Here is a 15461-nt window from a genome sequence, read left to right on the forward strand (position 1 = left end):
CTTGTGGTCAATCCTCAAAAGGCGGGTGAACAAACAAAAACCCACTAATTCTGACAAACTCCAAGAAGTGATTATGAAAGAATGTGTTGCTATCAGTCAGGATTTGGTCCAGAAGTTGATTGAGAGCATGCCCAGTCGAATTGCAGAGGTCCTGAAAAAGAAGGGCCAACACAGCAAATACTGACTCTCTAAATACTGTAAATGTCATGTAATTGTCGATAAAAGCCTTTGAAACGTATGAAGTGCTTGTAATTATATTTTAGTACATCACAGAAACAACTGAAACAAAGATCTAAAAGCAGTTGAGCAGCAAACTTTTTGAAAACTAATATTTGTGTCATTCTCAAAACTTTTGGCCACGACATTACATTGCAGGTGCATCAGTGAACACTTTCCACCAAGCCCCATTCTTATCATATCGCACACACTGAATGTTTGTAAGAAAATAAATCTGAAAATATATATTTTCATGCTTTTCTCTTGCAGTTGTATCGTATATAAAAACATACAATTTTTAATACAGAAATATGAAATGATTTAAATAACTGAAAAGATTTGCCAGCAGGTGGCGGCAAGACACTGATTTAATTACTGAATCAGATCATTCATTTGATTAGTTCGAACTGCTGATTCATTCAGAATAAAGCAAGTGAATGTCTTTATGAAAGGGAAATTGGATCATTTCACACTAGATTAGTTTAAAAACACATGTTCATTCATAAACTAAACTGTGTTTGAATGGAGATGCCAGTGTTTCCCACACATAGACGAATCATTACCGACTGTCACATATTGCATTTCGTTATTCTTTTGTACGCTATTTAAAACACGCAGCGAATTCGTTCAACTTTCCTTTCCCTTCTCTCTCTTCATCACTCACGCGTCTCGAGCGTGTCTCTCCCTAACACACACACACACACACACACAGATTAAAAAGTGCTATAAAATATTTCATATTCTGAATACAATAGTTTCAATGTGTTGATTTTTACTGTAAGTCCCGACCCTTAGCAAACGCGATTGCGCCTTCTTTATAAAGTTAACTAGTCCCAAGTTTGCGGTAAAATGTAGGCTAGCCTAGTTGGATCCTAGTAGCCTTTAGAATCTTTACTTAGGAAGCCCGGCAGAATAAGGTGACCTAACAAAAGTTGCAGACTGTGCGGCAAGTAGGCTGTTGTATATGGTGCTAAATTAATGTAATAAAGTTCTGTGTAACCAATTATTAACAGTCTTTTTTTATTATTAACCTTTAGGAATTCCCTCTAGGGGCTCCAATCGTTCTTTTCATCTGGAACCCCCCCGGACAAAATTGGGCCCGATTACGTGGTTTCAGACTCGATCGGAATCGGACGTTACCTCCCGATCAGGACTCGAATATATATGTATATATCATAGGTTGCGTTAACCGAAAATTTTTGATGCAATGACAAAAAAATTTGAAGGCCGTCCGTCACTTTGACACAGAGGGTGATCTAGTGTAATTATTAGCTGTAATTCCCACCCCTGTCCAGTTGGTCGTGAGTGCGCTCCAGTGTGGCAACAGAGCACTTGCTCCAGAACTAAAACAAAACTGTTAACTGTTAAATTAAAATGACGGATAATAATGAATTATGACAGAATTTTAACGACCCTGTCTTTCAAAATGGCGGGCAATGTAACAGTCTAACGCAACCTCTGGTATATATATTTTGATTATTTTTTAACACATCTATAGTTTAAGGTGGCACAGAGTTAGACCTCTTGGCTCCACACAGAAACACAGCAAACACTGTGGCACTTTTTTTTATTTGTTTCCAAGCCTGCCGGGTATTTTAAATTGAGGTGCTATTTGTTTTAATATAAGATTTTTTTTTTAGATTTACTGCTGCACTTAAGTCCAGAAGTGAAGAATTTATGTAATTTATTACTTGATTGTTCAAGCTACCTCAAAGAAGTGCTCTGTTTGTTAACAGAGTTGTTGAATATTAAAATAAGATGAATTAAATGAAAAAAATAAGGAACATCCTGGATCTGTTTCTTCACTCTTCTTTTTTTATGTATTATATAAGTATTGGATCGGGACTCGGTATGAGTAGATACTCAATCAACTGACTTGAACTCGGATTTGAGGGAAAAAAATACCTGATCGGGACATCCCTAATGCAAACTACACTAATCTAACTTAAAAATGATTAACAGGCAGGCAGTCAAAGGAAAGGAAAGGAAAGCATGTAGTTTCTTGAATGCAATGGCTTAGAATCCAGAAGTGACATGCATGGCATGTTGTTACCACTAGAATAACCTACCGAGCCAAAACACAATAAACTAATTTAACCTCTTCCAATGCCCATTTTTACAAAATATAGACTCTTCTGGGAATCTATGCTCTGGTCTCAAGAGACCAAATCAATCATTTCGGATCCAAAAGCATCCAAATTGTTCTGATGTTGCTAGAGAAGGAGTATAGTGGGAAGTGTCTGGTTCCCACAGTGATGTTCAGTGGTAGTAAAGCTCTAATATAGGGATGTATAATGCTGAAGGTGTGAGAGAGTTTTGCTTTATGCTTGATGTAATAAAAAAAAAAAAACTGAAACTGAAGGTGCTACCCTTCCCTCATTCCCTGCATTATTAGGCATTTTTTCCAGCATGACCATAAAGATATTGATTCTCCCAAGTCGAAAATCCTTCAGTGGACATGTATTTCAACCAAACTTAACACTCTAGAACAGCTATGGGGGACTCTGTAGAGACGAGTTGAGCAAAACTCCCCATTACAGAACAGGGCATTTAAGGTGGCTGTCCTCCAGGTGCTCCCCTTGTCAAATGCAGAAATGTTAATTCATGCATTTATGACCTCAAGGATATATTATTGTAATGCTTTATTGGGTGGTCGTTCATCTAAACAAAATTGGCTAATGTAGTTATTTTACAGAAAATATTGGCATACATTGTTGTTTTTATTAAGTATATTTTTATTACATTTTAATTTTGCCATCTTTCCATGAATTATATTAGTGATCATTAAGAAAATACATCTTTAATATTTATTCAGATGGGGGTGTATTTTATGCTGTGCACTGTATATATGTGTGTGTGTCAATATTAGCAGGGCATTAAAACAGAACGGTAATTAAACGGCTCTAATGCACAATTGTATTCAGACAGACCATGGTTTGTGTATTGTAGGAGCTAGGCGGCATATGATGTAGTGTAATGATAAAGTAGTGGGGTCTCATTTCTTAGTGGAATATTTTCATCCCTATCCCTTGACACTCTGTTTCATGGAACAATGGGAAGGCGTAGGGGTAGGTAAAGGGGTATAAAGTAGAATTGGGATTTGGATCCTCTGAAGGAGACCATTATTGAGCTCATTCTGACTAAACGACAGTGAATACTGCTGAAAAGATTTTTTTTACTGCTTTCATCATGACTGTTATTGGCTACAATACTCAACACTCTAAAAACATGCTGTATATACAAATCTCGACCTCAACCCTTAAATCAAAGTAGACCTATTTTAAAATCAAAGCAAAAGTTTGCATTCCAGATTTCCAGAGATATATCAAATAATAGTGAATGTCATGTTTTCAAATATTGCATAGAAGTGAATTTTGTTGTTTGGTGTTGTTCACTATATTCTAAATCATCCTGAATAACAGCTGATAATCAATAAATAACACCATAATAATATAAAGAAACACAATGTTAAATAACTAATGATTGATGATTTTTTTAAGTCAACATGAAATTAAAATTTACTCTATTTTCTAAATGCGTACTACTTTCAGACTTTTTTTATTTGACCTTGTGAATACTTAAATCAAAATGTTATAACTGGATCTCCCAGTGAAATTACTTGTGTCATGCGCCTCTGGTGACGCATGCAGCACTTCTCCAATAGTCTGCTTAAACCCCACCTCTGCAAGCTTGAATTTATGTAGAATGTTGAAAGTGCAAAATCATCCAACAGAAAACCCCTTGCCCTATTTTTTCCAATAACCTGTTACACTCAAATGCAAGTCACAGTACGGAGAACAGCTGTTACTACTTCTGTTTCATAGTGACTTTAGTACAAAAGTACATATCTGAGAGGTGGCTTTGTAAAGAAGAAACAATACCTTCTTTAGCAGCAAAAGCCTGACTGTCATTGATAACTTTCTGGAGCTCAGGGTTGTAGCGGGTTCCCTCTGGAAAGATGACAAGATACATCTGTATGAAAAAAAATATTGGTCATTCGGTTTGAGTCATAAAACTGCAGAACTCAGAATCTAAGTGAATTATGAGTCCATCACAGTCAGTAATAGATTCTAGGGATTCTAAGTAATTTCTCAGTTCCATCATGGAGTAAAAATACAAGACTTCAGGAATATCAAATATGGGGAGCAATACAGAATCCCATCTCCTTGTTGATGAAAGGGAAAGGGCTTGGCTCCAACCCACAGTATGACAGGAACATTTATGACACAGCTGGATAGCTCAAATAGTGTCATGGGTAGTGATCAACCGATATTGTTTTTTAATGCCGATATTGTTTTTTAATGATTTAAAATCATTTGAAATTGGGTTAAAATGTGTAAAATAAACATTTTTATACTTTTGATGATTAAGTATTTTTCACAAATAAATAAATATTTAATAAAAATATAATTAAAAAGGAAGTTAACACTGTAACCAACCGGGCACACAGTATTCTGGGAAGTTGTGCGCATTGAGAATCCAATTTTTTTTCTCAAAAAAAGCCAAGATAACACTAACTTTATATACAACACAGTGAAAATGACATGAATTTGGCAGTGGGATATGGATAATGGAAATATTTGAACTATTTGAAAATAAATGAACAAATAAATAATAGGATAAAAAAACATAAAAAAAAGTGCTGATAAGTTCAAACTCAAATCAATATCTATTATCTCCTGAATATTACTGGTGAACTGATCAAAAAGTTGGCTACTGTTCACTAGGGCTGTCCCCGAATAGTCGAAGATTCGATGCATCGATATGCGGAGCCTGATTCGACCACCGATCTCACAGTCGAATCTTCGCGGGTGAAACGAGCATCATACCATTTTGCCAATATGGGGGTGCTCAATGTCTGATTGCACACAGAACTACTGGTTTTGTACGGTTATATTAAGTTATATACAGCCTTTGATTATGATAATGCAGTAAAAACAAAAGTGAAAAGAAAGAAGCGTTCAATAAATATTTTTAACGTGTTTGTGAATAAATCCAACCACCCCTGTGACTAATTTAATTTTCACTTTCCCTGATGCATGACGAGATGAGGACCATCTTGACGGCAGGGATGGCGGCGATCACACCGAACGCGTTTTTGCAGTTGGAGGCGCCTCTTTTGAATGGTTTTCTGTTGGCAGTGAGCGTTCTGCACGCTGTTTATGCGCCCCCGGCGCCTCACGTTTTCGCCGCCTGCTGCGCCTCGCATTTTGCAGGAGCGCTCTGAGCGCCTGAAGTTGAAAAAAAAATCAACTCTGAGCGGAAAAACGCCCAACGTCATTCGCGTTATTTTCCATTGTCCAATCGAATGAATGGAGAGGCGGGCCTTCTGTTGTGATGGCGAAAGTTTACCGTTGCTTAAAAAGTCCGGAGACTCCAAGAAATGGAGGAGAAACCTTTGGTGTCTATCGTGGGTAACCCGGAGCTGTATTATTTAGGGTTTCTGCTAATATGACAGTTTACTTAACAGCAAAAAAATAAGATTTTAGAGCGCTCGCGCTATAATCCTTTGAATTGACTGACAGGACAGCTGTTTTGGTCGTTGCTTAGCAACATAAAAAAAACGCAGCACACTGCTCTTTCATTAAGGCCGCGATCACACCGAACGCGTCTTTTAAGCCTCGTTCAGACTGTCAGCCCAAATCCGATTTTGTCTAGATCTGGATGGAATCAGATTTGAATAACTGACTGTCCACACAGTCATATCGCAACTGTTCAAATCTGATTTGTGTGTCCATAAGCGTTCTTTCGTTTTACGGAATGTGCGTTGGTTTCTATGGCAATGCCGTTGCGTTATTATGCCAACGCTAAAAACAATAACAGCATTACAGTTTGCAATACAGATGCTGTCTTGCGATATGACAACGTTGCCGTTATATTTCGTCTTCTAAAGCAGCGGCAGAAACGCAGGAAGCTGGAATGTGCGACTTTATTCTGTGCTGCCGTCTCCGCTGGTTTCAAAACTCCAAGAGGTGCGTATACTAGCTGTATATTGTCTTTTCCCGCTTGATTTGCAGTTCGCAACACAAGCTTGTTTCTGCAAAGACTTTTATGTTTTCCACAAAAACGTCTGACGTGTTTACGTTTTATGTGGCATGAAAACGTGAAAAAGCAGAAATCCGATTTGAATAGGATTCCAAACCACATACGAATGAAGCTCGAAACGGATTTGACCAAATCAGATTTCATGTAGTTCTTTGCTGTTCAGACTACCTAAATATGATCGGATTTCAATCGGATTTGCATACAAATCGGATTTGGGCTGACAGTCTGAACGAGGCTTTAGTTCTAAAAACGCGAGGCGCACAGCACTGCCTTTTTTGGTGACTTTAATAAAAGAGCAGTGTGCTGCGTTTTTTTTATGTTGCTAAGCAACGACCAAAACAGCTGTCCTGTCAGTCAAATCAAAGGATTATAGCGCGAGCGCTCTAAAATCTTAGTTTTTTTGCTGTTAAGTAAACTGTCATATTAGCAGAAACCCTAAATAATACAGCTCCGGGTTACCTACGATAGACACCAAAGGTTTCTCCTCTAATTCTTGCAGTCTCCGGACTTTTTAAGCAACGGTAAACTTGTCACCACAACAGAAGGCCCGCCTCTCCATTCATTCGATTGGACAATGGAAAAGAACGCGAATGACGTTGGGCGTTTTTCCGCTCAGAGTTGATTTTTTTTCAACTTCAGGCGCTCAGAGCGCTCCTGCAAAAACGCGAGGCGCAGCAGGCGGCGAAAACGCGAGGCGCCGGGGGCGCATAAACAGCGCGCAGAACGCTCACTGCCAACAGAAAACCATTCAAAAGAGGCGCCTCCAACTGCAAAAACGCGTTCGGTGTGATCGCGGCCTAAAGCCTCGTTCAGACTGTCAGCCCAAATCCGATTTGTATGCAAATCCGATTGAAATCCGATCATAGTTAGGTAGTCTGAACAGCAACGAACTACATGAAATCTGATTTGGTCAAATCCGTTTCGAGCTTCATTCGTATGTGGTTTGGAATCCTATTCAAATCGGATTTCTGCTTTTTCACGTTTTCATGCCACATAAAACGTAAACACGTCAGACGTTTTTGTGGAAAACATAACAAAAGTCTTTGCAGAAACAAGCTTGTGTTGCGAACTGCAAATCAAGCGGGAAAAGACAATATACTGTCACGTATCTGGTCTATCTCATCATGAACTCTTGCACACACATTCTGGACTTCAATCCCCATAAGCCACTGCACCAATCACTGCACACAGCTGCTCCTCGTTTCCCACTGAACTGATTGCTGCATACACCTGTTTATCATTTACCCACATGCATTTAAGCCACTCACACACACAGCCACCTTGCGAAGTCTTATCGTTCCATATGGTCGTAATTCTAAGCGTTTCTCTCTGTGTTGGATTATCTGTGTATGACTCTGGACTGTGTACCCCGTTGACGATTCCTGCTTCCTGCCATTGCGACCATTGCCTGTCTATTGAACTGTTTCCCGGATTACCTACGTTGTTCCTGTTTTCTGGTGATTATTCTGACCTGTTGACGATTCTAAATAAATGCTGCAAATGGATCCGCACGTCTCTGACTCTCCTTGTGACAGAAGACTTCGCCACTACAAGGATCCAGCAGCGAGTATGGTGTCATCCGGTTCCAGCACGAACACCACTGTACAGATCATGCGTCTCAAGCAGGATGAGCGGACTATTGAGGAGTATGCTATGGACTTCATCGAATTAGCTAATCAGTCGACTATGGAGGAGCAGTGCCTGATGATTTTCTTTCGGGGAGGACTCTTAGAGCCATTGGCTTCCCTCATGCCAATGTGTGAACCTGGCTGGACTCTGCAATATTATATAGATCTTGCTCTTTTGTTGTGTGGCTCTCCTTTTACTGTGGGTATTGTGGAAGAGAACCATCTTCCCACTGTAAGTTCCAGCTCAGAGCCACAGCATAAGATGGCCGCCCCTCCCGAGCCTGTTCACAAGATGGCCACTAGCCCAGAATCACAACACCCACATTTCACCACGGCTTGGCAAAGATTCACATCCAGCCTAGAGGACCCACCACTACTGTCAGCACGAACAGTCGGTCTCTTACGGTCAGCACCTGCCAAAGCAGCGACCTCATATCCTGAGTCAAGCCAAAACACGACCGCACAGTCTGAGCGCCCTCCAGTGACTGCGCCGCCAGAGCGCCCTCCAGTGACCGCTCGCTCAGAGCCTGCTCTTCCAGAGTCTCCGCTGGAGACGCCCAGCCCTCCTGAATCTCCGCTGGGGTCGTCCAGTTCTCCAGAGCCCGCTTCACAAGAGCGTCGTCCAGAGCCCGCTTCACAAGAGCGTCGTCCAGAGCCCGCTTCACAAGAGCGTCGTCCAGAGCCCGCTTCACAAGAGCGTCGTCCAGAGCCCGCTCCTCAAGACAGCCTTCCAGAGACTCCGCTGGTTCAGCCCAGCCTTCCAGAGCCTCCGCTGGTTCAGCCCAGCCTTCCAGAGACTCCGCTGGTTCCGCCCAGCCTTCCAGAGACTCCGCTGGTTCCGCCCAGCCTTCCAGAGACTCCGCTGGTTCGGCCCAGCCTTCCAGAGACTCCGCTGGTTCAGCCCTGCCTTCCAGAGACTCCGCTGGTTCGGCCCAGCCTTCCAGAGCCTCCTCTGGTTCGGCCCAGCCTTCCAGAGACTCCGCTGGTTCCATCCAGTCGTCCTGAGATTCCTGTCTGCCCGGTTCTGGTCACGGAGCTCATGCATGGACTGTTCCCACCCACCCTCCCTGCTGCTCCAGTCCCGCCACCTCTGTCTCCTGACAGTCCCTCTGCTCACCCACATCCCACCTTCGGTGCAGAGGATTTGCCGTGGGACTGCCAGTCTCCATCGGTGTCCAGACTGAGGGATCCCTCACCATCACCTCCAGTCTCAGAGTCCTGGACTCCACCTCGGCCCTCCGACCCTGCGGCTCCACCCCGGCTCTGTGCTCCCTCGTCTCCATTGTCGGCCGTCGGCCCACCAGCTCCTCCGGGCTCCATCGTCTCTCCGGCTCCGCCCCGGTCAGTCGTCGCCCCACCTTCGCCTCTGGACTCTACTCCTCCGGCTGCGCCTCGTCACTCCGTCCTGCCGGCTCTGTGGACCTCCTCCCTCCCGTGGGCACAGCCTCGATCCTCTGTCACTCCGGCTCCGCTGCGTACCTCCGGACCTCCATCTCCGCCGGGGTCGCCAGAGCCTTGGGCTCCGCCTTGGCCCTCCGGATCCTCGGTGTCACCTAGGACCATCGACTCTCCGGTTCCGCCTCGGGCTCCACCGGCTCCACCTCCGTCGGTCGGCCCCATGCAGGAGCCAACCCTTCCCCCACCATGGCTTCTCCCTCCGTCGGCTCCGCCTCAGTTCGTGGTTCCAGTACCCCTACATGGACCTGGCCCTCCATCCCTCCCCCTGTTCCGCCTCCGCTCCACCACCCTCCAGGTTGTATTATGTGGTTAGAGCGTCTGGAAGCCGCTCCTTGGGGAGGGGCTCTGTCACGTATCTGGTCTATCTCATCATGAACTCTTGCACACACATTCTGGACTTCAATCCCCATAAGCCACTGCACCAATCACTGCACACAGCTGCTCCTCGTTTCCCACTGAACTGATTGCTGCATACACCTGTTTATCATTTACCCACATGCATTTAAGCCACTCACACACACAGCCACCTTGCGAAGTCTTATCGTTCCATATGGTCGTAATTCTAAGCGTTTCTCTCTGTGTTGGATTATCTGTGTATGACTCTGGACTGTGTACCCCGTTGACTATTCCTGCTTCCTGCCATTGCGACCATTGCCTGTCTATTGAACTGTTTCCCGGATTACCTACGTTGTTCCTGTTTTCTGGTGATTATTCTGGCCTGTTGACGATTCTAAATAAATGCTGCAAATGGATCCGCACGTCTCTGACTCTCCTTGTGACATATACAGCTAGTATACGCACCTCTTTGAGTTTTGATACCAGCAGAGACGGCAGCACAGAATAATGTCGCCCAATCCAGCTTCCTGCGTTTCTGCCGCTGCTTTAGAAGACAAAATATAATCCAGCGCGACGGCAACGTTGTCATATCGCAAGACAGCATCTATATTGCAAACTGTAATGCTGTTATTGTTTTTAGCGTTGGCATAATAACGCAACGGCATTGCCATAGAAACCAACGCACATTCCGTAAAACGAAAGAACGCTTATGGACACACAAATCGGATTTGAACAGTTGCGATATGACTGTGTGGACAGTCAGTTATTCAAATCTGATTCCATCCAGATCTAGACAAAATCGGATTTGGGCTGACAGTCTGAACGAGGCTTAAAAGTCACCAAAAAAGGCAGTACTGTGCGCCTCGCGTTTTTAGAACTAAAAGACGCGTTCTGTGTTTTTATTTAAACCTAAATAAGTTTGTCTGTCAGTTGGCAGGCAGTTTTGGTCGCTTATAAAATAAAATAAAAATAGTTTTACCCTCCTGCTGACTATAGTGTCGTGCCCCTCCCAACCCATTCACACACGCACATAAGCCTAGATGATTCGACTATCGGTCGACTATAGAAAGATTCGAAAATTCTGATTCGACTATGAAAATTCATAGTCGGGGACAGCCCTACTGTTCACATGCATTTTACTACTATATATTGTAGTACTATAGTAATAATTTAGTACTTTTTCCTGTTTTATTGTTGGTTTCCTCTTTTCTGATCATTTGGAATGAGGACAAAAAGACAAAAAAAATGTGCAAATAAGTTCAAACATTCATTCAATATTTCTTATTTCCTGAATGTTACTGATGAACTGATCAAAAAGTTGGCTACTGTTCACATGCATTTTACTACTATATAGTGTGGTAATACAGTAATAATTTTGTACTTTCTACTGTTTTATTGTTGGTTTCCTCTTTTCTGATCATTTGGAATAAGGATAAAAAGACAAAAAAATGTGCAAATAAGTTCAAACATTCATTTAACATTTATTATTTCCTGAATATTACTGATAAACTGATCAAAAAGAAGGCTACTGTTAACAAGCATTTTCCTAATTTATAGTGTAGTAATATAGTAATAATTTAATACTTTATCCTGTTTTATTGTTGGTTTCCTTTTTTCTGATCATTCGGAATGAGGATAAAAAGACAAAAAAAGTGCAAATAAGTTCAAACATCCATTCAATATCTATTATTTCCTGAATATTACTGATGAACTGATCAAAAAGTTGGCTACTGTTCACATGTGTTTTACTGCTATATAGTATAGTAATACAGTAAGAATTTAATACTTTCTCCTGTTTTATTGTTGATTTCCTCTTTTCTTGGAATTTGGAATGAGGTTAAAAACACAAAACGTAACATACAGACGTGTAAATAAGGGGTAAGAGATTTATTCAGCATATGGTGTAGATGATGACACTGATTATCACGAGAGTGTTTTTTAAAGTGCATGAACTCACACTAGACTAGGCTAGACTAGTCAGCGTTGATGTTGTTTGATAATGTAAATGTTTTTTGCTCGTTTTCTGTAGCTGCTTTTTGAATACCTAAGGAAATGTAAGAATTATAATTAGCAATTTACAATGTTCCTATTAAATTGTCATGATGTTAAATTAAATCATATTAAAACTGCTTTGAGCCTTATGCTGGAGTTCACTTTCCGTCAACGAAACTAAGTAAGTAAATAATTAAAGGAATTAGCACAATAATATTTTGCGACCTCACAGGTAGATGACAGGAAGATATGAAAATTGAGCATAATCGCCCAACGCTAATGTCCACATATTAAAAAAATTACAGTGGCTGTAGCTTTGTATCATAGAGAAATGGGCAAATATTAAAGATTAGGTGGACATTTGAATTAAATACTGAGTCAATATTATGCACAGATTAGACTGAGCGGTAAAGTGTGAAAACAATTGTCAGGACATTGGCAGAGAACTTGAGCACCACAGATATATGGCTGCCCACTGGTGTGTGTGTGTATGTGTGTGTGTGTGTGTGTGTGTGTGTGTGTGTGTGTGTGTGTGTGTGTGTGTTCACTACTGTGTGTGTGTGCACTTGAATGGGTTACATGCTTTCCTTTCCTTTTCCTTAGACATATGACTACACATTACATAAAATAACTGTCAAGAACTGCTTTCTGGATTTTCAGTCAGTGAGTGCTATGGATATATACTCACAGGTGTACCCATTTTGTTCTGAGATAATAACTTCTTCTTCATGGCTTTCTCATCAAAGTTGGCACTTCTCTTCACATACACACCTCCATGCTGTGAATCACATCAATCATAGTCACAAATCACAAACATACAACAGGTGCTATTAATGTAACATGCAGAATAAACGTTTTTGTAAATTGTTTATAAAACCATTCATGTACATGTGTACACTACCTGTGAGAAATACCATCCATACAAAGGAAGCCACTTCAGACCATCTTTCAGGACATATCTTACATGTCCAAGTGCATTTTGTCGAATGGCTAACATGTCAGCAATAATCCAGTCAGCTGCAATGGAGAATATAACACTACAAATGGTACAGTGATGCTGTCAGATACCATGCTACTGAGATATACAATGTGGTACTATATTATTTACATGGTCTGCATCCCAACTATTTTGGAACATTTATAGGTAAGAGCATCGAGACTTACCTGTGGATTGATGGTTTGACAGGTAAACCACATTCTCCTTCTTCTTTGGAATGTCCCCATAAATGACAATCTGGACAGATATTTCCATGAATAATTCAATACATTAGACAACAAATTAAAAAATTAGAACAAGAATTAATCATAATTAAACGTATGAACTAGTGGTAAATTTAAACACTATATAAGGTTTGGTTAATGCCAATGTTACATAGACATGTAAGAAGGGGGCCCGTTGTTTTCAGTTGAAAAAAAACATTTAGAAGTTACATGTAGTTAGTGAAGAAAAAGCTTTTAAAAAAAAAGCACTAAAATAAAAAAGTCATACTAACCTCCACTCCCGTGTAATTTTCAAAGAAGAACAGGACCATACTCTGATACAGTGAATACACACGGTCATCCACAGTGTGATAAAGTCTGGAAGGCAGCACAGTGGACAACAGCCGCCAGACGCTCCAGGACAGCAGGTAAGCAGGAGCGGTGCCCAGCATCACCGCCGCTGGAAGCCAGTACCGCAAGGAGTACGTGTGCACTACTAGAGACAGCAGCATTTTGACAGGACAATGACTTAAGCTAGTCTGATCCCTATACACCTGCAACTCAAATTAAGTCAGTTTCCCCAGTGACCCTTCCCGACATGCATCTATCTTTTTACCCAGTTCAGTCGGTTTCAGTTGTTAATCACCCAATAACTGTGCAAATAATTTCGGTCAAGGAGGAAAAAAAAGTTCATAAAAAATTTCACGCTGCTCGTCTTCCGGAAATTTCCTCCAGGTTTAAGCATGTCATCCCCATTAATGCAGCGCACTTCCTTTACTGTATTTCTGGTCTAATAATGCACAAATCATAAAACTGAAAGATTAAACAGACATAAACTTTGGCTGCTACACCTTGCGAAGAGTATACTCTAAATTTACTTACAAAAAATGACTAGAAGCAGATGCAATTCACTTACTACACCTCCAGAGGACACTTCACTGACATAAAAAAAACCTAAGCTGATTTAAGCATGAACACCAAATTTACAACATTCTCATTTATACCATAACAACATATAAACAAACGCGTCTTACAAATAAAACCTGCCACATTGCTCGCTCTTAAAAGTCACACACGACTTCCAGCCTCCATGTTTCAGTACTGTCATCAGCCACATGCTTGTATCATGCTCGCTGATTGGCTGAAGCACGAGTTCCGGTGTTACGAAATTTTCGGCGAAAGGTCTTTGCCTACATGCAGAGAGTAACTCAAGAACTCGATTATTACTACTTTTATTATTACTGAGAGTTTCAATTTATTAAAACACTGAATCATGTTCTCTGCATCAACAAATTATTTTATAATTAATGTCTGATGAATTTTTCCTGTAAATATATAATTTTCCTATCCAAATGTAGATTCTAAATAAAAAAAGTATTTCCGCACTAATCCAAGTAGGGCTCGCTGCAGCCTGCGGTGGACATCCAACCCCGCCCACATCCAAATGTGACGTCAGACACCGCGCCCACGTCAATGCGTCATCGTGTGACTCCCCTCCCCATCGGTAGCCTTAAAGCAGTGCATTTCAAAATACTTCACGAAATTTGTCCATGTAAAGTAGCTCTTTCTAAATTCATGGACATTGATAATACCTGCAGTTTCTGTAACACACATGAGGAAGACTTGTGTCATTTGTTTTATAATTGTGAATTGTCTCTAAGTTTTTGGTCTGATGTTACCACCTTTCTTTTTCTGCAAAGAAATTTTTATTATATGCTTTCTTTTAAAGATGTTATCTGTACTTATTCTCATAACAGTAAAATGATTGAGTACATTGTTAACTTTGACATTTTGCAAGGCAAATATTATATTCATAAACAGAAATTTGCTAAATGCATACCAAAATGTAATTTATTTTTATCAGAAATAGAAGTTTTGAAAAAGTCTTTAAAACAAATGAATACATTTGTTGTTACATTTCATGGATAACTTTTTTTCTGGTTATGCTCCAACAATATAATTTTTGTATATGTAAGGGAAAAGGAAGAAAATTTGAACTATTGTTTAGTTGTTTCTAGGTTTTAATTTAGTTTTTATTTATTTATTTACTTTTTATTTATACGTTTATTTACAGATCTGGCCATTTAAAATGCGCGCGGGAAGTAAAGTGGTCTCGCGTGACGCCGGTGTATTCCAAAGGAACACGGAAAATACAATGACATAGGAAAGACATGATCAGTAGGGGGCAGTCATGTAACGCACTGGACTGGAGCAGGCTGAAAACATTGCTGCAAACTAAAAGGTACGGTAACCTGGAGGGGACACCTTCGGTTCACTTATGTTTGTCGTGGCCACACAAATGAATTCGTAGGAACGTCATATTACTTTTTGTCATTGCCACGAGATATTAATTCCTGGGAATGTCATATTATGTCGTGGCCACAAGATTATTTTGTCGAGGTAATGACATCCTTATGTTTAATGCATAAACAAACCTGCGTAACCATAACCCAGGATTATCAGAGATAGGTTTATTAATATTTTTTATTTTGAGTTAAGAAATGTTTTTATTAATTGTTATAGAAATTAATGCAATATTAAGTTATATATTAACAATAGGCAATGCTGTATATGCGAATGTCTGTG

The 15461-nt window shown here is 40.7% G+C and overlaps 1 protein-coding gene across 1 annotated transcript; it reads right to left on the reverse strand.

Moving 5' to 3' along the window:
• Positions 1–4023: 4023 nt before the first annotated feature.
• LOC141301419 (1-acyl-sn-glycerol-3-phosphate acyltransferase epsilon-like) lies at positions 4024–14681 on the reverse strand. Its single transcript, XM_073831651.1, has 5 exons — positions 13169–14681; positions 12840–12909; positions 12577–12692; positions 12364–12453; positions 4024–4188 (listed from the first exon to the last, which is right to left on the reverse strand). The coding sequence occupies exons 1-5, from the start codon at positions 13385–13387 to the stop codon at positions 4024–4026; spliced, it is 660 nt and encodes a 219-aa protein (XP_073687752.1). The 5' UTR covers positions 13388–14681.
• Positions 14682–15461: the final 780 nt, after the last annotated feature.

The sequence above is a fragment of the Garra rufa genome, chromosome 25 (genome assembly GCF_049309525.1).
Source record: "Garra rufa chromosome 25, GarRuf1.0, whole genome shotgun sequence".
Taxonomy (NCBI): domain Eukaryota; kingdom Metazoa; phylum Chordata; class Actinopteri; order Cypriniformes; family Cyprinidae; genus Garra; species Garra rufa.